General features: G+C 49.5%; 1 protein-coding gene and 1 long non-coding RNA gene across 4 annotated transcripts; one reads left to right on the top strand and one right to left on the bottom strand.

The window, feature by feature from the left end:
* The first annotated feature begins 53 nt into the window (after window positions 1–53).
* Window positions 54–6,339, top strand: LOC311614482. Its single transcript, XR_014793668.1, has 2 exons — window positions 54–975; window positions 2,072–6,339. It is a non-coding gene; the product is annotated as an uncharacterized lncRNA (long non-coding RNA).
* Window positions 5,039–24,380, bottom strand: ZSCAN2 (zinc finger and SCAN domain containing 2). Of its 3 annotated transcripts, none has more exons than XM_084869160.1 (3): window positions 23,905–24,380; window positions 12,827–13,340; window positions 5,039–8,028 (listed from the first exon to the last, which is right to left on the bottom strand). In XM_084869160.1, exons 2-3 carry the CDS (start codon window positions 13,227–13,229, stop codon window positions 6,587–6,589), a joined length of 1,845 nt encoding a protein of 614 aa, XP_084725286.1. In that variant the 5' UTR covers window positions 13,230–13,340; window positions 23,905–24,380; the 3' UTR covers window positions 5,039–6,586. The 3 variants fall into 3 exon arrangements, with proteins under 3 accessions (XP_084725286.1, XP_084725287.1, XP_084725288.1); XM_084869161.1 differs by lacking the exon at window positions 23,905–24,380 and adding an exon at window positions 15,868–16,019; XM_084869162.1 differs by lacking the exon at window positions 23,905–24,380 and adding an exon at window positions 15,484–15,773.
* Window positions 24,381–25,103: the final 723 nt, after the last annotated feature.

Raw genomic sequence — 25,103 nt, 5'->3', positions numbered from 1 at the left:
AAAATAAAATAAAATATACAGGGGAAAAAAAAAAAAAAAAAAAAAAAAAGATATTCTGGCTTCCATTCAAACTCGCCCAAGGTCACATAGCTGGTTTATGGCAAGAAATGGGACAGTGGCTCTGCCCTCTGACCTTGGACTGGGTGACAGACCTTCAGAGCCTGGGACTTGCACTGCTCCGCGGACCACCCTGGCTGGGGGCGAGGTGGTCCCCGGAGGACCGTGGGAAAAAGGGTGCTGCTGGGATGACCACGCATCCTGCCCCAGGTCCACTCTGGACCCACCTCCGGACCCAGATCCCAGCCACGCCCATCTAAGGGCAACCCAAGCCGCTCCCCTCTGCCAGGGCCCTGCGACTGCGGAAGGTCTGGCCCCACACTGCACTCGGACCCTAGTCCAGACCCCAAATCTGGGCCCTCGGACGCCCACCAAACACCAGAAGCGAAAACGTCAGCCCCAGGCTTTTTCCGAGCTTCGCCGGACTTCATTTCCCACAAGCCTCCGCGCGTGCCTACAGACTGACAGCTCGGACTTCATTTCCCACAGGCTTCCGCGTGTGCCCGCAGTCCGACGGCAGCGTTAACCAATAAAGCTTGGAGGTGGCTTAGGCGCCTTTCTGTCCCGGACGAATCCCTGCTGAGGGGCGGGACTTTCCCACCGCAAGTTGGGGGTTCGGAGCCACAGCTGGAAGTGACTGAGCGGGAATTCGGGGAGCTGGCAGCCTGTCACCCTGGGGACCCCCGTCCTGGCACGGAGAGGGGGTCCTGGCAGCCGAAAGCGGGTATTTATCCCTGCGAGCCCTACTGAGCCGAGAGTTATTCTGCCACCAGAGAAAGTACTTTTCTGTCCGGGTTGCCCTCTGTGGTGATGCTTCACCCCCTCAGCCGTCCTCCGACACACATTCCCTGACGGACAGGACTGCCGTCCAGCAGGAGGCAAACCCTCAGACCCGCTGGGAGCAGCGCAAACGGCCCAGTGAGTGTGGCACCCGCTCAGGGAGGTGCGCCCCACGTGTGAGGGGAGAGACAGTGCAGGCGCTGGGGGAGCCCTGAGGGAAGACGGTTGGCTCTATCCACTGAGCCACACCGGCTTTGGCTGAAGAACTCAAATTGAATTTGAAGAATTCCAGGGCCAGGCAAGCCACTTGGGTCGTCTCCTCCCTGTAGGATGAAGCTTTTTTTTTTTTTTTTTTTTTTTTTTACATTTTTAAAATTAGATTATTTTGTACATATTCCAATGCCCACCCCCCCTCAGGATGAAGCTTTTATGTAATAAACTTTATCTCGCCCAAGCCGGCTTGGCTCAGTGGACAGAGTGTCAGTCGGCAGATTGAAGGGTCCCAGGTTCGATTCCGGCCAAGGGCACATGCCTGGGTTTCGGGCTCAATCCCCAGTGGAGGGCATGTAGGAGGCAGCCTATCAATGATTCTCTCTCATCATTGTTTCTCTCTCTCTCTCTTTCCTTCTCTCTTCCTTTCCGAAGTCAATAAAGAAATATATAATTTTTAAAAACATATTTTATTGAGTTTTTACAGAGAGGAAGAGAGAGGGATAGAGAGTGAGAAACATCGATGATGAGAGAGAATCATCAATCAGCTGCCTCCTGCACACCCCCTACTGGGGATGTGCCTGCAACCAAGGTACATGCCCTTGACCGGAATGGAAACTGGGATCTTTCAGTCCGCAGGCTGACACTCTATCCAGTGAGAAAACCGGTTTCGGCAAGAAACATATATTTTTAAAAATAATAATAAACCTTTACCTTTACATTCGCTTTAAAAAAAGAAAAAGAAAGAAAGAACTTGAAAAGAAAGAAGGAAAAACTCCAGAGGCTTCTGGGACACAGTGGGTGCAGCAAACCTAGTATACTGGGTCCCAGCTAAACACCTTGGTTATGAGACAGGAATCCCCCCCCATCCATAGATAAAGAGCTAGAAAAAGCAGCCACTAGTCACGTGCAAGGAAGGACCAATTGCAGTTACGGATCATTTTGACACTAACCAGGGCCAAGACTCAAACCATGTAACCAACATATTGTTTTTAACGTTTTGTTTTCTCAATCTGTTCCATAGATATTGCTCCTGGCCCTGATAATGCAATGGAGTTAACCGTCTTCAGGACTAGAGTAGTTGAGGAACAGGTGCTAGGTAAGTCACTTATTAACCGTTCCTGAGTCCCACTTCCTCAGCTGGGGGAGTGGGGATACAGACCTGTCATAGGGTTGTTGTCATTGCCTTAGCTGGTTTGGTGGATAGAGTGTCGGCCTGCAGACTGAATGGTCCTGGTTTGATTCCTGTCAAGGGTACATGCCCAGGTTGTAGGTTCCATCCCCAGTAGGGGGTTGCAGGAGGCAGTTAATCAATGATTCTCTCTCACCATTTATGTTTCTATCTCTCTCCTTTAATATATAAAATACATAAATATTTATTTATTTTAGAGGCCAGGTGCATGAATTTGTGCATGGGTGGGGCCTGGACAGCCTGGCCAGGGGGAGGGGACATTGATAGATGGCCGGCTAGATCATGGGGACAATTTACATATTAGCCTTTTATTATATAGGATGCACACTGAGTGGCCAGATTATTATGCGTTCAGAAATCATAAGCTGTGTGTGTATGAGAGTATATACCCTGTTTCCCCGAAAATAAGACAGTGTCTTATATTAATTTTTTTCTCCCAAAGTTGCGCTAGGTCTTATTTTCAGGGGATGTCTTATCTTTCCATGCGCTAGGTCTTATTTTCGGAGGATGTCTCATTTTCGGGGAAACACGGTATATATTATATGCCTAAGTGACCAGCCAACCAGCCAATAGCTATGACATGCACTGACCACCAGGGGGCAGATGCTCGATGTAGGAGCTGTGGTCACTTGGCAGCGGTAGTTCTTTGCTGACACACCTGGAACCGGAGGAGGGAGCCCAATTCCAGGGTGCATCACCCGAAAACCGCCCTCTCTCAATCTGGGACCCCTCAGGGGATGTCAGAGAGCCTGATCCCTGCAGGCCAGGCCGAGGGACCCCGTCAGTGCACAAATCCGTGCACTAGGCCTCTAGTATATATATAAAAGGCTGAGACATGCATGTTAAGAGCTTGGCACAGAGCCTGTGCAAAGTAACCACTCCATAAATTGTGTTATTTTATAACCTATTGTGGCTCATGTAAGCTACAAATGCAACCCAAAGGGAAGTAAAATTCCACTGAAAAAAGGAAGTCTCATTTTGACTTGCCTGGAATGGTAAAATCTCTGATGAGAGAATGCGTAGTTAATGGCACAAGTGTGTCCAGAACCAGGTCTGTCCAGCTCCCTCGATTCCATCCACCACAGCACACTGGTTTTTCAATGGCTTTTAAGGCTCGACATTTCAAAAATAGGAGTTTTCATTAGGATACAAGCTGGTTGGTTTTTATAGATGTCTTCAGCTTTGTCTCACCAATAGCAATAGATCGCAACTTCTGAGTGGGCCTTAAGTTAAAACTTGCATTTATTGTCTTACCAAAGTGTAGGAAATCTAATCATTTTTCAGGCCAGAATTTTGAACTCCACCTGCCTTTTGCATTTTATATACAGGGTGTCTCAAAAAATATATATACATATTTTGAATGATTATAAAATCAGTGTCCGTTAAATCTGAAAAGGAGTGAAAATTGAATTATCAATTGTTAAAATGTGTATAGTTTTTTGGAACACCCCATATATGTCCATGAAGAGAACTTAGTTGGCAAAAATTTACTGAGTTCTTATTGTATTCCAGGCCCTGAGCTGGTACTGGAGACAGAGTTTGGGACCTCAGTATAGGTGTGAACATAATAGTAGAGGGAGGGGGAAAATTATGTAAGAGGGAGATGTAGCTCAGCTGGTTAGAGCATCATCCTGATATGCCAAGGTTGTGAGTTTGATCCCTGGTCAGTCACATACAAAAATCAACCAATAAAATGCACGACAAAGTGGAACAACAAATCAATGTTTTTCTGTGTCTCTCTCTGAAATCAATTTTTAAAAATTGGGGAAAGCTGAAACCGGTTTGGCTCAGTGGATAGAGCATCGGCCTGCGGACTGAAGGGTCCCGGGTTCGATTCCGGTCAAGGGCATGTACCTTGGTTGGGGGCACATCCCCAGTGGGGGGTGTGCAAGCAGCAGCTGATCAATGATTCTCTCTCATCGATGTTTCTAAACTCTCTATCCCTCTCTGTAAAAAAATCAATAAAATATATTTTTTTAAAAATATTTAGGGACAAACAAATGTAATAGGTCAAAGGCGCTGACGTTGGAGAGGGCAGGGGTATGGTAGGCAGGGTCAGGCCTGCCAGGAAAGTGCAGGGAAGGCCTCCTGGAGGAGGCGGTGGGAATCTTTCTTCTGGTAAAACTTGATGAAGCCAGGTCATGGGACTTCCCGTTCACAACCTCCCCCAGTACCTAGCAGTGATGGAATGAACGATGCAGATTTCACTGCCAATGTGGTTGGTTTAACAACAGTCACTACCTACCTTAGGAACCGCTCCTTGTGTCTAATTTAGGGGATTCTGGGTAGAGATGTCTCAGGAGGCCATCTGCTCCTTAGCCAGCGCTGCGGCCCCACGCCTTGGCTGACAGATTGGGTAGAGTGGCAAAGGACTCTGGGAAGGTGTGTGCACTGGTCGAGCGCACAGATCTAGGTTCCCCCAAACCTGTGCTCTTCGGATTTTTACTTCCTGGAGGTATCGGACCATTTCCAGCTTGGGACAGGAGGTGGGATGGCGGGTTTCCTAATGGCGGTCAAGTTCAGGTTTTTTTTGACACACATGAAAATACAGAGGCAGGCCCTAGCCGGTTTGGCTCAGTGGATAGAGCATAGGCCTGCGGACTGAAGGGTACCTTGGTCGATTCCGGGCAAGGGCACATGCCTAGGTTTTGGGCTCAATCCCCAGTGGGGGGCATGCAAGAGGCAGCTGATCAATGATTCTCTCTCATCCCTGATGTTTCTATCTCTCTTGCTCTTCCTTTCTCTCTGAAATCAATAAAAATATATTTAAAAAAAAAAAAAAAAGACAGAGTCAGGAAGAGAATAGAACTCTACTTTATTAGGCAACATTGAGCATCTATCCTATGAGAACCGAAGCCCCAATGCATAGGAGGTGGCGGATTCACATTTCCCAGAAACACCCTCTCTTCTACTCTCCTTTTCTCATCACAAACCCCTTCACCTGCTATCACCCCATCTTCACTGTTTCAAGGCTCCAGGACCTTTCAAGAACAAGCCGTGGTGGCACCCTAAAAGCAAAGGCAGCTCCGTAGGACAACTCCTGACTCAGACCCGGATCCCTCCAGGGGACAGATGACGTGTCCTCAAAACCAACGCTTCCTTCCAAATGCCATTCTTTAGTACACAAAAGCTGCTGGACAGACATCTAGCTCTGCATGTAGAACATAAAAAACGAACACACGTAAGAATGAGGAACCGACAGTCGCACAGAGTAATGATTATGGAGCAGACACAGGCCGCCTCACTGAACCTGGCGAGAGAGAAACGGCCACCCACCGGGGTGGACAGCTGGGAGTGTCCGCCTTCACACCCCCAAAACGAAGCCCCACAAAAACCAGTGCCTCCCCCCCTCTGGCAGCTGACTCACCGCGGGACAATAGCGGAGACAAAGCAGAGATGTGAATCTCATTCTATACCTCCCCTGGCCGGCCCCGTTCAACTCCCACAATGGAAAGGCTCCTGGGACACTGGTTCCAGGACATAGACGGCGTCTCGGTGTTCCTGACACTTTCTAGCGAGGACTTGTCATTCATGGGGTGACTCAGAATTACAGAAGCGGCTCCTCCACCTTGACCTGAAATCAAAGCCCAAGGACAGAACCGGGAAGAACTGGTGCTGACGTGGGCAACGGGCCCAGAAGGCCAGCAGCTGGGGCTGAAGAGGCCTCGGCCTCTTAAAGGGGCAGTACAACCACCAGGCTGCACCAGTAGATCCCCAGCATTTCTCTGAGGACTCTGCAGATGTGGGCCATGCCGTCTTCCGTCCCACAAAGGAGAAACACTCGCCTTTCTACCAAAGAAGAGACTGGGGCACAGAGGGATCAGGAGAAAGTCAATCAAGCCATGAAACGAATCAGAAAAAGACCCAACTTGCCCTAACCGGTGTGGCTCAGTGGATAGAGCGTCGGCCTGCAGACTGAGGGGTCCCAGGTTCGATTCCGGTCAAGGGCATGTGCCTTGGCTGCGGGCACATTCCTAGTAGGGGGTGTGCAGGAGGCAGCTGATGGATGTTTCTCTCTCATCGATGTTTCTGGCTCTCTATCCTTCTCCCTTCCTCTCTGTAAAAAAATTAATAAAATATATATATATGTTTGTTTTTTTTTTAAAGAAAAAGACCCAACTTTCCGACCTTCCAGTCCTACACTGTTCTTGGGGTTTGGCTCCGACCACTAAGACGATGGGATCCTAGGCATGAGGATGAGCAGTGGTGTGAGATTCTGGCACAAAACCCCAAAGACGATTACAGGGAAGAATGGCTCTTCGAACGAGACAGCCTTGCTTGGGGCACCATGGGACAGCACCCCGTCCTGGGCTAGGCCCCGCCCCCTCCCTTTTCCTTTCCGCCACGTCAATAGAGTTTCTCTTTCGTGTGAGTCCTTTGGTGCGTGATGAAATTGGAGCTGTTGCTGAAGCCTTTGCCACACTCGGGGCACTTGTAGGGCTTCTCCCCGGTGTGGATCCGCTGGTGTATAATGAGCACCGAATTCCAGCTGAAGCCCTTCCCGCACTCCGGGCACCTGTAGGGCTTGTCCCCGAGGTGGGCCCTCTGGTGCATGACCAGGACGGAGCCCCGGCTGAAGCTCTTGCCGCACATGAGGCACGCGTAGGGCTTCTCGCCCGTGTGGATCCGCTGGTGCACGACCAGCTGGGAGCGCTGGCCGAAGGCCTTGCCGCACTCGCCGCACCCATAGGGCCTCTCGCCCGTGTGGATGCGCTGGTGCTTGATGAGGTTGGAGCTCCAGCTGAAGCTCTCGCCGCAGGTCAGGCACTCGTAGGGCTTCTCGCCCGTGTGCGCCCCCCGGTGGGCGATGAGGCTGGAGCTCTGGCTGAAGCTCTTCCCACACTCCCCGCACTTGTAGGGCTTCTCCGCCAGGTGGGTCCGGCGGTGCGTGGCCAGGTTGGAGCTGCGGCTGAAGCTCTTCCCGCACTCGCCGCACTGGTACGGCTTCTCCCCCGTGTGAGTCCTGCGGTGGGTGATGAGGGCTGAGCTCTGGCTGAACCTCTGCCCGCAGTCGGGGCACTTGTACGGCTTCTCCCCCGTGTGGATCCTCTGGTGCCGGATGAGGTTGGAGTTGTAGCTGAAGCTCTCGCCGCAGTCCTTGCACTCGTAGGGCCTCTCCCCGGTGTGGATGCCCTGGTGCGTGTTCAGGCTGGACCGGTTGCCGAAGCTCTTGCCGCACAGGGGGCAGGAGTAGGGCTTCTCCCCGGTGTGGGTGCGCTGGTGGGCGATGAGGTTGGGGCTCCTGCTGAAGCTCTTGCCGCACTCGGCGCACCGGAAGGGCTTCTCACCCGTGTGGATCCTCTGGTGGGTGACGAGGTTCGCGCTCCGGCTGAAGCTTTTCCCACAGTCCCGGCACTTGTAAGGCCTCTCCCCGGTGTGCGTCGTCTGGTGCCTGCTGAAGTTGGAGCCGTCGCTGAAGCTCTTCCCGCACTCGTCGCACTTGTAGTGCTTCTCCCCCGTGTGGGTCCGCTCGTGCGTGACGAGGTGGGATTTCCGGCTGAAGGTTTTCCCACACTGGGGGCACTCGTAGGGCCTCTCGCCCAGGTAGGTGCCCTGCAGGCCGATGAGCCGTTCGGCTTCCCGGCCCTGGGACGGCACGGCCCCGCGGTCTTCCCCGGAGGCCTCTCCCCGGGGACCCCCGGAGCCGCAGTCTCTCTCAGAGTCACTCTCCCAGCCACACTGCCGAGCGCCTTCCCCTCCGGGTGCTTCTGAGAAGACCCCCCGGGATTCCACGTTCACAAACAAGTCTTGGTTAAAGTTCTCCCCGTTTTCACTCTGGATCTCAAAATCTGAAACAATGAAGGAAAAACATACAACTTATATACTCAATTCCCTGTGATGATGAAAAACAGGAAACCAAGAGGGAAATTTTTTAAATGTCAACGTCTAGTGAAGATAAAGAGATTTGCCGAAACCAGTTTGGCTCAGTGGTAGAGCGTCGGTCTGCGGACTGAAAGGTCCCAGGTTCGATTCCAGTCAAGGGCATGTATGCTGGTTGCGGGCACATTCCCGGTAGGGGGTGTGCAAGAGGCAGCTGGTCGATGTTTCTCTCTCATTGACATTTCTAGCTCTCTATCTCGCTCCCTCCCTCTCCGTAAAAAACCGATAAAATATATTAAAAAAAAAAAAGAAAAGAGATTTAAGAATCCTGAAAAGTTTTCAAAACCAGGTTTATTTTCTTCTAACTGGTTATCTAGTTACCAGGCCTCACACTTTCTGGTAATCACCCAGAATTTCTAAGTCTCAAAGCTATGGGTTCTGTCTCTACTTGTTTCTCCACTGGGAAATGAGGGCAAGTAGAAATGTGAAGATCCTAATCAAGGGAAAGTAACGGGGTACCTGACCCCCAGTTCACACCTTGGTGCCTGATGCTTAGTAGGTGCTCAATTAAATTGGATGAGTGAATTTTTTTTTATTGGCAACACAGAAATTTCCCTAAAGCTGACTCTCCTTTCAAAAGCAGCTTATAGCCCTGACCGGTTTGGTTCAATGGATAGAGCGTCAGCCTGCAGACTTAAGGGTCCCAGGTTCGATTCCGGTCAAGGGCATGTACCTTGGTTGCGGGCACATCCCCAGTGGGGGGTATGCAGGAGGCAGCTGATTGGTGTTTCTCTCTCATCAATGCTTCTAACTCTCTCTCCCTTCCTCTCTGTAAAAAAATCAATAAAATATATTAAAAAAGAAAGAAAAAGAGAGAGAGAGAGGAAAGAAAGAAATAAAGGAAGGAAGGAAGGAAGGAAGGAAGGAAGGAAGAAAAGAGAAAGTAAGGAAGGCACTCTCTGAAGGTAAGGACTTGCCTTCTAGGCAACACTGCCTCTGGGGCCTGGGACAGGCGAGCAGGCCTCCTTGGTTCAGAGACGAAGAGGAAGTGAGGCTACACCCAGGACCACACAGAAGGGCCACGTGAGGAGAGCGCCTTTGGCTCTCGGGCCGTAGTCCTGGGAATTACTATTATGGAGAAAAGTGGCAATTTTTCATCCAGAAAAAAAGTTAAATGAGGCAACCACCTCTGTGCAGAGAGATCCTGAAGGAGAACGTGAGGAAGAGACGGTGAGACAAGAAAATGTGAGCTGGCCACGCGAAGGAAGGGAGGGGAAATCCAGAGAAATGAACACACCTGGGAAGAAACGCAAAGGAATACGGGCCCTACGGGAAGCAGAGAAACGGAGGGGGAATGGCGTGAGAAAAGCAGTGAGAGAAAATGGAAGCGAAGGAAGAGGTGAGAAGGATCAAAGAGAATGACAGAAACGGAAGTTAAGACAAAAAGAGAATCAATAAACATAACTGGAATCCTCAAAAAAGGAAACGAAACCAAAGGAACAGAACAAACATCTTAACCTATGAAGATGTAAGAACTCTTGAAGCCCTAGCCATTTGGCTCAGTGGATAGAGCATCAGCCTGTGGACTCAAGGGTCCCGGGTTCGATTCCGGTCAAGGACACGTGCCTGGGGTTGCAGGCTCGATCCTCATTGTGGGGCGTGCAGGAGGCAGCCCATCAATGATTCTTTCTCATCATTGATGTTTCCCTCTCTCTCTCTCTCTCTCTCTCTCTGAAATCAATAAAAGAACATATATTTTTTAAAAAGAAAGAAAGAAAGAAAGAACTCTGGAAAGGCATTGTGTGTGCCCAGGAACACTAACCCAGGGTAGTTAATGAAGAGGCAGAGGCTAACAAGGAAAAAGATCAAATCGCTTATAAGGGGGAGGAAAACCAACCTCTCTCAGATTTTATTGCAGTAACACTCCATGCCTGCAGACAGTGCAGCCACAGCTGCCAGTTATGCAAGAAAAGAAATGCTTGCCAAGGATTTTATATTCAACAGAGCTGTCCTCCAAGTATACAGTGTACAGGCAAACAGCTTTGAGGATACACAATCTCTCGGACTATTGGTCCCATGAGCCCTTCCAGAGGAAACTATTAGATGAGTTTCACTCAACCAAGCACAAAGATTGAGATAAAGGCAACTCCAGCAGATAAAGATTGGGGAAGAACATCTAATACATATAACTTTATTTTTTTAAATTATTTTAAAAATACGTTTTATTGATTTTTTACAGAGAGGAAGAGAGAGGGGTAGAGAGTTAGAAACATTGATGAGAGAGAAACATCGATCAGCTGCCTCCTGCATGCACCCCACCGGGGATGTGCCGGCAACCAAGGTACATGCCCTTGACCGGAATCGAACCTGGGACCCTTCAGTCTGCAGGACGATGCTCTATCCACTGAGCCAAACTGGTTTCGGATATATATATTTCAGATAGATATATATATATATATATATATATATATATATATACACACACACACACATACACACACACATATACACACACACACACACACACACACACACACACACACACATATATATGGGTTTTTTGGGGGGGGGTTTTTGTTTGTTTTTTAAGGGATGGATAATGCTTGCCATTGTTACCGAGTTCTCTCTCACACGTGTCCAGTCTCCTCCCCTCCCCCTGTGGTCCCCATCCGGGCCTGACCCCCGTACACCTGATGTCTAAGTGGCTTCCCGGCTGCTCTCCTGCCTCCAGCCTCTCCCTACTCTGATCAAACCCACATCCTGTTGCCCAACGTGGCTTCCTCCCCTGTCCCGTGGGCCCCAGTTCAAGAACCTGCCGAGGCCAAGCCTCCACCCACCCTTCCCCCAAACCTACTTCCTCCCACTTCCAGAACACAGCCTCTCCACAGCCAGCCTTTCTCTCTTTCTTTTCTTCTTCTTCTTTTTTTTTTTTTAAATATATTTTATTGATTTTTTACAGACAGAAAGAGAGAGGGATAGAGAGTTAGAAACATCGATGAGAGAGAATCATCGACCAGCTGCCCCTTGCACATCCCCTAGTGGGGATGTGCCCGCAAGCAAGGTACATGCCCTTGACCGGAATCGAACCTGGGACCTTTCAGTCCGCAGGCCGACACTCTATCCACTGAGCCACACCGGTTTCGGCCAGCCAGCCTTTCTTACCGCCACCTGCACTACGCCAGGCTGGTCCTCCCTTCGGAGCCTCTGCTTCGCACAGCTCCTCTGGGATGCCAACCTCCGCCTGCCTCCTCGCCCTTCCAAATCCTACCGCAGCCTGCACCTCCTGCTCAGGCTCCACACCCTCCGTAAAGCCTCCTGAGCTCCCCTCTCCTCCTGCAGCTCTCATGAGCACAGGGCAGCGGTTCCCCACGGGTCCTGCAGCAACGTGGGGGGCACACGTGGAAGGGAAGTTAATATCTGGAAATCCGCGAGTCCAGGTGACAAGGGGAAGAGCAAACGGAGGCAGAGTCAGGAGACACATGTATTAACTGTTGCAATGAACTCAAGTTTGTCATTCCTCTTTAGAAAAGAAAAGAAAAAAAAAAAAAAATATATATATATATATATATATATATATGTGTGTATATATATATTTCTTTATTGATTTCAGAGAGAAAGGAAGAGGGAGAAAAACATAGAAACATCAATGATGAGAATCATTTATTGGCTGCCTCCTGCATGCCCCCTACTGGGGATCGAGCCTGCAACCCAGGCATGTGCCCTTGGCCAAAATCGAACCTGGGACCCTTCAGTCCGCAGGCCTACGCTCTATCCACTGAGCCAAACTGGCTAGGACTGTAATCCTCTTTTAAGAGCCCAGCATGACTCTGTGCCACAGAAAAGTCCCTGGTTGCCCTGACTGGTTTGGCTGGCTCAGTGGATAGAGCGTCAGTCTGCAGACTGAAGGGTCCCGGGTTCGATTCCCGTCAAGGGCATGTACCTTGGTTGCGGGCACATCCCCGGTAGGAGGTGTGCAGGAGGCAGCTCATCAATGTTTCTCTCTTATAGATGTTTCTAATTCTCTATTCCTCTCTCTTCTTCTTTCCAAAAATATCAATAAAATATATTAAAAATTAAAATTAAAAAAATAAATCTAGGAGCTTTAAAAAAAAAAAAAATAAAGTAGGATTTGTTTTTCTAGCTGCTGGAACTTCAAACATTTGAATGTTCATTGCACAACCAAGTGAAGGTTCCAAGGAGTGATTTATAGGGTCACCGGCCCCTCCCCCCACGCCTCCTTCAGCTTCCCAACCTCTCAGAATGAACACAGAAGTAAAAGCCAGGATTGCTACGCACATACAGTTCCACGTCTGGTCCTCTAAGCCCCTACTGCCCTGAAATTCTGGAACTGTCACTGCACCCAAGGACTTTTTTAAAAAGTGACCATGGGCCCTGGCTGGTTTGGCTCAGTGGGTAGAGCATCGGCCTGCGGACTGAAGGGTCCCAGGTTCGATTCCGGTCAAGGGCCACATATGGACCTTGGTTGCAGGTTCCCCGGCCCTGTTCAGGATGCGTGCAGAAGGCAACCCATCGATGTGTCTCTCTCACATCGATGTTTCTCTCTCACTCTCCCTCTCCCTTCCACACTCTCTAAAAACCAATGGGAAAAACTATCCTCGAATGAGGACCAACAGAAACCAACATGCTGACTTTCCACAGAGAACACAGAGGCCTGGGGCCGCCCCAAACTTTGCCCCGGACACCACCTTGGCCTCCTCCGCCCGGGAGGGCGCCCCCACCCCCTCCCTACGCGATCCCGCGTCTCACCACCGTCCCGAAGGCCCTGGGTCAGGCCTTCCATCAGGGCCACCGCTTCCTCGCCGCTCTCGGGCCTGTGCTCCTGCAGCCAGGCCTGGATCTCCCGGGGCATCAGGGTCAGCATCTGCTCCTTGGTGTGCACCTCCGGCCTCAGCCAGCGCCGACAGAGCTCTCGGAGGCGGCCCAGCGCGCCCTGCGGCCCCCTGGCCGCCTCCTCGCCGGGGCCGCCCTTGCCAGCGTTCTGGGGGAAGGGCTCGGACCCGGGGCCGTCCTCCTGCAGCACCGCCTCCTGGACCCAAGCGTTGTCCTCCAGGATCATGGTGGCGACCTCCGCCTCCCGGTCGTCTTCCTCTTGGGGTGCCTGGGCCAGGGGGCTCGGGGGAGTGGGCACTCGGGGCACCTCTGCAGCCATCACCCACGTTCTCGGGGCAACCCCTCAGGCCTCAAGCCTTCCGCTTCCGTCTTATCCAGCCACGCTCTCCGCGAAGACAGGTCCCTTCTTGGATTTCGACAAGCAGCCCAGCTGAGAAAAGAGAAAAGAGCACCAGGATCAATAAGTAAATGGTCCCTTGCCAAAATCGGTGTGGCTCAATGGATAGAGCCTCGGCCTGCGGACTGAACGGACCCGGGCTCGATTCCTACCAAGGGCATGTGCCTTGGTTGCGGGCACATCCCCAGTAGGGGGTGTGCAGGAGGCAGCTGATGGATGTTCCTCTCTCATGAATGTTTCTGACTCTTTATCCCTCTCCCTTCCTCTCTGTAAAAAAAAAAATCAATAAAATATATTTAAAAAAAAATAAGTAAACTGTCCCAAAATGATCTAAGCCACAGCAGCCCAGGTCAAGCCACCAGGTAATTCTTACATCCGCAAATCAACGAGGTTTCTGTCCCTCTTAAAGGCAAAATGGCTTATTCCTAAAAGCCTGCCTATGGCAAGAGAAGAATCACAAAGACAAAATATACAGCGTTTTTCTTTCCAAAAGACCGAAGCATGAGCGTCAGAAATCCAAAGCCCTGGCAAGAATCCACGACGGGGTTGTGCTGCCCTGAGTCAGTTCAGACTTGTGGCGGACTGAGTGACCTTGACCTCACACAGTCACATCAACCTCAACGACCACCACTGAGCAGGGATAATAACATCTTATTTTACGGGGACATCGTAAGGATTGGCAATGGCTCAGATGTCAAGAGATGGAGCCTCACTAGAAGTAAGAAAACAATATCTCAAACCACATTATTACCATATTTAAAGGTTATTTTTTTCATTATTTCACTGTTACTTTTTAAAAAATATTTTATTGATTTTTTACAGAGAGGAAGAGAGAGGGATAGAGAGTTAGAAACATCAATGAGAGAGAATCATCCATCAGCTGCCTCTTGCACACCCCCTACTGGGGATGTGCCCGCAACCAAGGTCCATGCCCTTGACCGGAATCGAACCCGGGACCTTTCAGTCCCCAAGCCAATGCTCTATCCATTGAGCCAAACCGGTTTCGGCTATTACCACATTTAAAAGTAAGAAGTTTTGCCCTAGCCAGTTTGGGTTAGGGTTAGGGTTAGGGTTAAGGTGTGCACGACTGCACTGCTTCAGGGGCAGGTAGTTCTTTTTAAAGGTTCTGAGAAGGAAAAGCCCTATTTTGCAGCAAACTGTTGTTAGGAATTTTCTGCTGTTCTTCCTAGATAAAATGTTGTTTTCTGGTTCGCTTTAGCCCGTTTGAAGAATGATGAAGATAAACTTAGCTGTCTGACCTTGCAGGCCAGAGACCAGATATGCCCACAATCTCAATGCCATGCCAGGTGCACTTTCTCAATTGGATAGAACTGTATTGTTTTCAAGGCCAGCATCGAGATAACCACTAAGTGCACATAGGGCTGGCTCTTTAATGAAAAAGAAAGTTCTGCCTTTAACCTTGCCCAGAACTTGAACTCATCCTCCCTAAGCCCATGGCGCGATGAACAAAGTAAGTCTCTTCAAATTCTCCCCCTGCACCGTCAGACCGCTCGGGAATTCTGCAACAGTTCAAACCACAAGAATTTTCCTTTGTTCTAAATTCTGAATCCTAAAGACTATATTCTAAAAACTGGGGTCAGCCCGCAGGGTCGTTCCCAGTCACATCCTGCTGGACATTGGAATGTGGCCCTATCTTGCAGAAGCAGAACTCAGCGGTTAATCTCCAAAGGTTACGGTCCCAAGCACAGGAAAATTGCCTTAGCAAGTTTAAAATTCAAACAGCAGTTTTTACCTGAGATGTATATTTTTAATGTCTTATTTCAAAAGGTCCCAGGTTCGATTCTGGTCAAGGGCATGTACATTGGTTGCTGGCACATCCCCGGTGGGGGTTGTGCAGGAGGCAGCTGGTCGATGTTTCTAACTCTCTATCCCTCTCCCTTCCTCTCTGCAAAAAAATCAATAAAAAATATATTTTTAAAAAGACTAAAAATAAATAAATAAATGAAAGAGCTGGATGGAAATTCTACAAGATGTGGAGAGCGGTGAGATTACAAAATACTTAAGGACTACAAAAGCAATGAAAAATTATTTTAAAAATCTATCATAAAACACTCAGATAATACCACCTCTCCCAAAAAAGGAAACACGTTAAAAAATAATAATAATAAAATAGGGATGCTAGTGGGAAAAACCGAAGCTCCCAATGTGTATTCACAAGGACTAAGAAGAAACAGGAATAACACAACTCTTACTGAGAACCCCGGGAAAACCGTTCCTGGTAAATAAAGCTAAGTCTCTGCGTGACCCGGGCCAAGGACACGCCCCCTCTGAGCTCAGTTTCCCCACGTGCACAACCAGGAGCTGCGCGGGACGCCGACCGGGGCGCATCCCGTCCGAAGCCTGCGCCCCCGGTTGCACGGGTTGCACGGGCGGGGAGCTCACCGCGTGCACGGAGCCCGCCCGGGTCCGTCCGCGGGGAGCGCCCCCCACGCCCCTCCCCCAGCAGGCTGCCCGCACTGGCTCCAGGCCCGTTATCCCCACGCTTCGCGCCACCCTCCCGGGCCGCGAGGCTCCAGGCCCGCCTCTCCTCCGGGCTCACCTCCCCGGGGGGGACCAGATCCTGCTCCGGCGGCAGCGGCGGCGGCTTTGTGTGCACAAGCGCCCGGGGCACGGCCCGGCCCCGGGAGTCGCGACGGGCTCCGGCCCGAGGGGCACCGAGAACAATGGACGATAGGGGCCCGCCCCCCAACCGCTGTCATTGGCTCCCTAGAACGGCCCCTGAAACTCTGCTTTCCTATTGGTAGAAATGGTGTCCGAGCCGGCGGCGGGAAGGAGGCGAGGTCGAAACGCATTGTGGGAGATGTAGTCCATCCCCCCCAGACCACCCAGGCTGCAGGCCTGGGAGCGGAGTTTGGGGGGTTGAGAGTCTGGGCGGTGCCTGAGGGCCAGAGGCAGAAAATCCGCAGGCTGGTCTTCAGGACTGCAGTGTTGGCCAGAGCTGTGATCTGGAACAGGTCATGACACTTCTTTGAGGCTTTCCTCTATTTGTCTATAAAAAGTGAAAGTTAGATGAAGGGACTTGAAGGTCCATTTCAGCTGTGATTAGGCCCCTCGACAGTCAAAAGCATCCCTGGAGGAGGAAAAGCATCAGCATAGTAATAGCTCCCTGTCGCCAGCCCAGCACCCTTCCCCCGACTTAAAGGTGCACCTAGCCATTGCATACACCTCTGTTTTTGCAAGTGGCATTCCTGTGTCTAGCAGTGTTTCCCAAACTTTTGACATATGTGTACCCCTTCTATAATTTTCGTAACGCTGAGGACCCCTAGTACTCCTGAGAACGTAGAATTAGGTGCAGCTAAGCACGGTGCAGTGCATATCCCCACCAAACTCCGGTGCAACGCGTACCCCCACCAGACTCTTCCCGCACCCCTGGCGGGGTCCGCGTTCCACACTTTGGGAAACACTGGTCTACAGGGATGCCCTGTCCTGTCTCTTCTGCCAGGAGCTCCCATTCTTTCCTCAGTTTCCATCAGCAAACCTCCAGGGACACCGTCCTCAGTACACCTTCCGAGGTCTCCCTGCTGTCAGTGGAAGGTGGACCTCTATCCTGGTGTTCGCACACTTGGCAGTTCTTGAAGATAAGGTTTGGAGATAACCGGAGGCTGTATGACAAGTAAGAAACTGCCTGGAAGTCCAAGGGGGGATACCGGTGTTGCTCAGTGGGTAGAGCATCCGCCTGCAGACTGAAGGGTCCCAGGTTCAATTCCAGCTAAGGACGCATGCCCAGGTTGGGGGCTTGATCCCCAGTAGGGGGCGTGCAGGAGGCAGCCGGCCAATGATTCTCTCATCCTTGATGTTTCTATCTCTCTAACCCTTTCCTTTACTCTCTGAAATAAAATATATATATATATATAATTTTTTTTTTTTAAAGAATGGTGAGAAAGACACTCTTAAAGATCTGTGATAGATAGAACAATTGTGTTTGGGCAGAGCAATTATTGGAGGCACACACAAATGACTACATTTGTTGTTTTCATTTAAATTTCATGGAAATTTAATTTTCATTTCGTGAATGTTTAATAAAGGTTTTATGTTTATTGGTAATTTTAATCTCATTTTCTATGAACTTATTGTTCCTATATTCTTTCCGATTTTTAAATGGTATTTATCCATAAGAGCTCTTTGTATGTTAAGAAAATGATTCCTTTGGCCCTGCTGGGGCTCCCTTCATCTCTCTAATATCAATAAGAATATAAAATATTTTTGAAAAATAAAGTGATTCCTTTGCCACAGACATTGCTGCTGTTTTTCTCAATATTTTCATTGCTTTTTGCTGTTTTTAAAATATAGAACTTTGACATTTTTATGATGCTCGTCTTGTTATAGCTTCTGAGTTTTCTGTGATTCTTAGAAGGTCCTCTGCCCCACTCCAAAGATTATTTGAATTTCTCTCATTTTTTCCCACTAATTATAAGCTCTTTCATCCAAGTATACACATGCAAAGCAAGGTTCCAAATGTTAACTCTTACTGCTCCTCTCGGTGTCTTGATTTATTAGCCCCAGTGACCACGTGCAAACAGCGCCACCTCCAGGCTAGCCTGAGAACTGCACTAAGTGCTTGAAGGCAGAATTGCCCAACCCCCACCTCCCCCAGCACCTCTCCAGTAGAGTCAGCATTCTAGCGTACAAGACATCCAAACGGTTTGAGGGTGATAATTCCAGGAGATAAGCATGTCCTAACAAAGACTAGTTTCTCCACTTTTCCATCCTCACTAGAGATGCACATTCACACAAAAGTTAAGATACGCTTGGTTAGGGTCGGGGTGGGGATATATTGTAGCTGACCCTCCAGCGGCAGAAGCGTTCACTTACCTTTGCTTGTCTCTATCCCAAGCCAACCCTCGGTCTCTCTCTGTCTCTCTCTCTCTTTAATATATTTTATTGATTTTTTTACAGAGAGGAAGAGAGAGAGATAGAGAGTTAGAAACATCGATGAGAGAGAATCATGGAACAGCTGCCTCTTGCACACCCCCTACTGGGGATGTGCCCGCAACCAAGGTACATGCCCTTGACCGGAATTGAACCCAGGACCTTTCAGTCCGTAGGCCAAGGCTCTATCCACTGAGTCAAACCGGTTCGGCTCTGTCTCTCTCTTTAACCAGCTTATTCTTATCCTTTGTTAGGGAACTTGAAGCCTCTTTGGCATGCCAAGTGTATTTCAAGTGTTTACTGAAGGTTGTAAGGTGTTTTTTTTCTCTTTCCAACAGTCAACTAACTACTCTAAGTGGTAACTTTCTTCCTATGAACTAAGTAGCCAAGGAAGTGTGTGAGTGTGTGTGTGTGATATTTTTAAAAAATATATTTTATTGATTTTTTTTATAGGAAGTAAGGGAGAGGGATAGAGAGTTAGAAACATCGATGAGAGAGAAACATCCATCAGCTGCCTCCTGCACACCCCCCACTGGGGTTGTGCCCGCAACCAAGGTACATGCCCTTGACCGGAATCGAACCTGGGACCCTTGGGTCCGCAGGCCGACGCTCTATCCACTGAGCCACATCGGTTAGGGCTGGTTTTCCTCTTTCTCACGTGTCTTGTGCTGGCCTGGGCTCCTCCAGCCAAGAAGAAGGAGGAGAATGGATTTACAGCCTCCCGCCAGTTCCCACGGCCTGTTCTGAACAGCTCCATTCACGGCTATTTCTGGGCAGACGCGGGGGTGCCTGGGATGGAAGGAATGACTCCTCGGGAGGCAGCCCCCGTGGGAGGGGCGCTGCCCAGACACAGAGGCACCAGTGGCATGGGTGGCTGGAGACAGGGTGTGTTTCAAAGGGGATTTTGCTCCAGAAAAAAATATCCCTCAAGCTATCACAAATGAAAACTTATAGCCAAAGCCGGTGTGGCTCAGTGGATAGAGCGTCAGCCTGTGGACTGAGAGGTCCCAGGTTCGATTCCGGTCGAGGGCATGTACCTTGGTTGCGGGCACATCCCCAGTAGGGGGTGTGTAGGAGGCAGCTGTTTTGGTAATTCTCTCTCATCGATGTTTCTAGCTCTCTATCCCTCTCTCTTCCTCTCTGTAAAAAATCAATTTAAAAAAATGAAAACCAATTATAGAGATAGGAAGGAAAAAAAAATAAAGGACGAAATTTAAATACATGTCTACACACACACACACACACTCCCTGGGCTGCTTAGTTCACAGGAAGAAAGTTATCCCTAGAGTAGTTAGTTGACTATTGGAAAGAGCGGGGGAAAACCTTGCAATCTTCACTAAAAGCTTGCAATACCCTTGGCGTGCCAAAGAGGCTTCATGTTCCCTAACAAAGGATAAGAATAAGTAGGTTAAAGAGAGAGGTGCAGAGAGACAGACACAGAGGGGAGAAAGCTCAACCACACAAAGAATTGTAAAAAAGCAAGTCAAAGCAAGCATGGATAATGTTGGGAACACCTGTCCTTGGGATTCTTCTGTTAGCCTTTTTTTAAAAAATATATTTTTATTGATTTTTCACAGAGAGGAAGAGAGAGGGATAGAGAGCTAGAAACATCGATGGGAGAGAATCATCGATCCGCTGCCTCTTGCACACCCCCTACTGGGGATGTGCCTGCAACCAAGGTACATGCCCTTGACCGGAATGGAACCTGGGACCTTTCAGTCCGCAGACCGACGCTCTATCCACTGAGCCAAACCGGTTTCAGCTCTGTTCGCCTTTTAAAAACGATCTCTATAAGCTAACACAGAAAGGTCTTCAAAAGGGTAAAAACAGCAAGGTCCAAAATAGTGTGCATGGCCCGGCCAGCATGGCTCAGGGGTTGAGCATTGACCTATGAACCAGGAGGTCATAGTTCCATGCCCAGGTTGTGGGCTCGATCCCCAGTAAGAGGTGTGCAGGAGGCAGCTGATCAATGATTCTCTCTCATCATTGATGTTTTTATTTCTCTCTCTCCCTCTCTAAAATCAACTATGTATGTATATTGCAAATGTGCACACAAAACTGTTAGGGTCGCCAAAGGAGGAACACAGGAGGCCGAAAGGGGTGAAGAATTATGCATTTATTGCTGAAACCGGTGTGGCTCAGTGGATAGAACATCGGTCTGCGGACTGAAGGGTCCCGGGTTTGATTCTGGTCAAGGGCATGTACCTTGGTTGTGGCCACATCCCCGATGGGGGTGTGCAGGAGGCAGCTGGTCGATGTTTCTCTTTCATCGATGTTTCTAGCTCTCTATCCCTCTCCCTTCCTCTCTGTAAAAAATCAATAAAAAATATATTTTAAAAAAGAATTATGCATTTATTAAGTCATCTGGAAAACCAGGTGGACTGACCCCTCAAATGGTGCCAGCACCCAGGGATGGGGAGTCAGTGATTTTAAAGGACTCTAGGCAGGACTTTTCTGGATGGAAAATTCTCTGGGTGGGTCCTGAGGTGTAAGATAATGGTCTTAACATGTGGAATGTGATCTTAGCAAGTGGAATGTGTTCTAAGCAAAAGGGAATGTCGGTTGTGACGTGGTCTAAAGGTTAGTCCCCAGGGTAGGAGGTATTGATTCAATTATTCGATCAGACCTAACCAAAAAAAAAAAAAAGAAGAAGAAGAAGAAGAAGAAGAAGAAGAAGAAGAAAGGAAGAAAAGAAAAGAAAAAAGAAAAGGCAAGGTCATGATGTATGCTTATTGTTGAATTTACGGAAAATACAGAAACCTTTGAAAAAAAAATAACAAAAAATCTATGTATAGCCCTGGATGGCCAGCTTGGCTCAGTGGATGGAGTGTTGGCCTGCAGACTGAAGGGTCCCAGGTTCAATTCCAGCCAAGGGCACGTGCCTTTGTTGTGGGCTTGATGCCCTGTAGGGGGCGTGCAGGAGGCAACCAACCAATAATTCTCAACATTGATGTTTGTATCTCTCCTTCTCCCTTCCTTTCTGAAATCAATAAAGATTTATATATATATATATATATATATATATATATATATATATATATATATATATATATATATATATATATAAAATATCAACACCCAAATATAACTTCTATTCCCGTTGAGGTGAATTTCCTTTCATTCTTTTTTCTATGCATGAGTGTAGCCAATGTGAACTGTACCACAACATCAGGATGCCTTTATTTATTTTTAAAAAATATTTTATTGATTTTTTACAGGGAGGAAGGGAGAGGGATAGAGAGCTAGAAACATCGATGAGAGAGAAACATCAATCACTGCCTCCTGCACACCCCCTACTGGGGATGTGCCTGCAACCAAGGTACATGCCCTTGACCGAAATCAAACCTGGGACGTTTCAGTCCGCAGGCCAAAGCTCTATCCACTGAGTCAAACCAGTCAGGGCAGGATACCTTTAAATTATTTTCCAAAATAAAGGAAACTAAAACCACCTCTAGCCTCTACTGAATTAGCCATTAACCTCCTTTGTAGATCTCCCAAAGCGGCTTAACTCTGGACAGTGGCTGTATGTGCAATTACTCTTAGTTGCCACAAGGTGGCACTCGATGCACATTCAAATCAATGTGACGCTGTTGGATTCGGGAGGAAAAATTTCATTCCTTGGTACTTGGCCTGTGATTCCTGCGCTGCTCACGTCTGTCTGTCTGCCTACTATGTCAACACCAGCAGCAAGCAGGATACATCAGCTTAACTTACTGCACCCTTATGAAAAGTAATGAAAACAATGTGTAAAAAAATCTCTGAATAAGAGAAATCATTGAATAAGTGAAAGAAAAAAATTTGGGGGCCAGGTTATAAATGCTTTATTGTTTTTCTTAAATTTTTTTTAATCCTGCCCTAACCGGTTTGGCTCAGTGGATAGAGCGTCAGCCTGCGGACTCAAGGGTCTCGGGTTCGATTCCGGTCAAGAGCATGTACCTTGGTTGCAGGCACATCCCCAGTAGGGAGTGTGTAGGAGACAGTTGATCGGTGTTTCTCTCTCGTCAATGTTTCTAACTCTCTATCCCTCTCTTTTCCTCTCTGTAAAAAATCAATAAAAATATATTTAAAAAAAAATAAAGTTTATTAAGTTTATTAGCCCATTGCTAGGGGGGAAAAAAAAAGAAAGAAAAAGGAGGCATTGAACCAGTGACCTCCTTGTTCCTGGGTGGATGCTCAACCACTGAGCCACACCCAACTGGGCAAACCTTTTCTTTTAAAAAGAAAGAATGCTAGAATCACTTCTTTTGCTTAGAAAACATAAGTAAATATATTCATGTATGACCCTAAATTTAGAAAACAAACAAACAAACCAAAAACAAGGTGGGATCCAAACACTGTAGTCTTTTTTTGTGTGTTTGTTTGTTTTCCTCAACGTAGCTTAGGGGTGTCGAACTCAATCAGAGAAGGGGCCAAAATCTAAAATCCAGCCTAAATTGCGGGCCGAATGGTTTACTGAACAGTCATAAACTGACAATGTCATAAACTGACAGCGGAGTGCAGTGATGACAGCGCGGTGCGGGCCACATTGCAAGGCCTGGCGGGCTGGATTTGGCCCGCGGGCCTTGTGTTTGACATATGTGACGTAGCTTCTTCTCAAGACCTTAAAACTGAGGGAGCCCATGAGTTGGAGGGCAAACACTATTTTCATTCATTTCCAGTAATAAGCTCTCAGTTGACTCAACACATTTGTGAAATTAAACCATTGCCCCAGCGACGAGACAGGTTCTCTATAAGGGAAGTGGGCAGGAGAGGGCAGGTTCTGCTGGGGGGGGGAGGGGGGCGCGCGGGCAGCCCAGGGCAAGGAGGACCAGAGGTTTAAGTGCTTCCCTGGCCCTTCCCATCTCCTGGCCGCTCCCCAGGCCGGTCCAGGTGGCAGAAACCAAGGACCACCGGGGGGAAAGAGAAAGGCGGGTGGAGGGAGCCGCGGTGGGAGCTGTGTGGCCGGACAGGTCGCTGTGGCGGATGCTCATTTGCAGCCTGAGCATTTGCAGAAGTAAGACGAGACAGGGAACCCCCTGTTTTGGGACTGACCCACTGGGACGACCAGAGAGGTGAAGACCCAGAACTCTGGGCACAGCAAGCACACGGTCCCCTAATACTGGATTCCCTCTCCTGCCTCCTCTGGCCACGAACAGTATTCATCCATGGAACGGGGGAATAGCCTGGGAATTGTGATGTTAATGACAAAAAGCATAGCTGGCCCAAACCAATGTAGCTCAGTGGATAGAGCATTGGTCTGTGGACTGAAGGGTCCCAGGTTCGATTCCAAGGTCAGGGGCATGTACCTTGGTTGTGGGCACATCCCCGGTGGGGGGTGTGCAGGAGGCAGCTGGTCGATGTTTCTCTCTCATCGATGTTTCTAGGTCTCTATCCCTCTCCTTTCCTCTCTGTAAAAAAAAAAAAAAAAAAAAAAAAAAAAAATCAATAAAATATATATTTTTTTTTTTAAAGAAAAAAAGCCGGGACCGGTTTGGCTCAGTAGATAGAGCGTTGGCCTGGGGACTGAAAGGTCCCGGGTTCGATTCCGGTCAAGGACATGTACCTTGGTTGCGGGCGCATCCCCAGTAGGGGGTGTGCAAGAGGCAGCTGTTCCATGATTCTCTCTCATCGATGTTTCTAACTCTCTGTCCCTCTCTCTTCCTCTCTGTGAAAAATCAATAAAATATATTTTAAAAAAAAGGAAAAGAAAAAAGCATAGCTGTCTTACACTAATGGCTTCTGCTTGGGATTTCTCATGCTTCGTCTGAGTTGGCCTGGAACGCACGGCGGCAGACGTCATTCGGTCCCCGGACGCTGCAGGGTTGGGCGGCGGGGTGGCCAGAGGAGGATGCGCAGCGCCCTGGGCGGGGCTGGGTGCCAGAGACGCCGCGGTTGGTACCCTGTTGCACCGAGGTTGTCTGGTGAAGCCAGGGGGTTTGCATCTGCAGATCCCTCTCTGGGAATGCAGTTTCTGATGCCCCTCTCAGCTCCGGAGACGCGGTTCCCGCAGTCGGGTAACTGGGGAATTGTGTTTAGCACTTGTCACTGTTCCGAAACTGGGCGTCCCAGTCCCGGACTCCGAATCCTTTTTACGTGTTTTGCTGCTCAGGACTACATTTCCCAGAAGGCGCCGCGGTGATCGACAGCTCTCTCAGCCTACGGCTAGGGGATATCTCTCGTCACGGAAACTGCAGAGCCAATGGCAAGAGGCCTTGGGCGGTGTCTTCCGGCGGCTGGCTGGGGAGCGCCCAGTTCCCACCTGTGTCTCCAGAGTCCGGGTAGGGACGCGCTGGGTGCGGCGGGCCGGGCAGCGGACTCTCCTTTTTTCCCCGGGGCGGTGAGTGGGTCTGAGAGAGGAGACAGCGGCCGCAGCAGCCGATCGCTGCCTGCAGAGGAGCGCGGATGGGGGGCTCGCCTGCCGCCCCGATGTCCGCCGACTCTGCCCGGACCCTCAGCAGCGGGGACCCGGAGCTGCGGTTTTCTGTGCTGTCGTCGCCATAGCAACCCGCGTATCCATTTTCTTGCTCCTGGAGGATGGTGGTCCCGGGTGGCAGCCCAGCTTTGTGACCCCCCCAGTCCTCCCGCAGGGTGACCGCAGCACCCCGATCGGGCCTGCTGCACGGCGGGGGGTGGGGGGAGAATGGGTGGCGGCCCTTCCCGGGCGGTCATGTTTCTATTAATAAATCCAGTGACAAACCGCTGCTTCGCACAGAGGCACCAGGTGCTGGGGGGTGGGGGTGGGGTGAGGGGGGCATGAAGGTCACCTGCCCCGGAGACAGGGTGGGAGGCAGGGTCTCCGTGCCCGCGGCCGGCAACTCCGTCCCCTTCCCGCCGTCTCCTGCAGGGGGCGCTGCTCCGGTGCTTTGTGATGGACGCAGAAATGAAAGGATTGGTACAAACTCAGCAAAGGGTTCTCACTCCCCGATG

Source organism: Pipistrellus hanaki (assembly GCF_964339955.1).
Source record: "Pipistrellus hanaki genome assembly, chromosome: 21".
Classification (NCBI taxonomy): Eukaryota; Metazoa; Chordata; class Mammalia; order Chiroptera; family Vespertilionidae; genus Pipistrellus; species Pipistrellus hanaki.
The sequence above is the reverse complement of the archived record's forward strand: the minus strand, read 5'-3'. Positions and strand labels throughout refer to the sequence as shown.

Excerpts from the sequence above, each read along its gene's own strand:
- ZSCAN2 (XM_084869160.1), bottom strand. The coding sequence starts at position 13,229 with ATGGCTGCAGAGGTGCCCCGAGTGCCCACTCCCCCGAGCCCCCTGGCC. Across the intron at positions 8,029-12,826 it reads CCAGGGCCTTCGGGACGGTG|ATTTTGAGATCCAGAGTGAA; the intron begins GTGAGACGCGGG and ends TCATTGTTTCAG.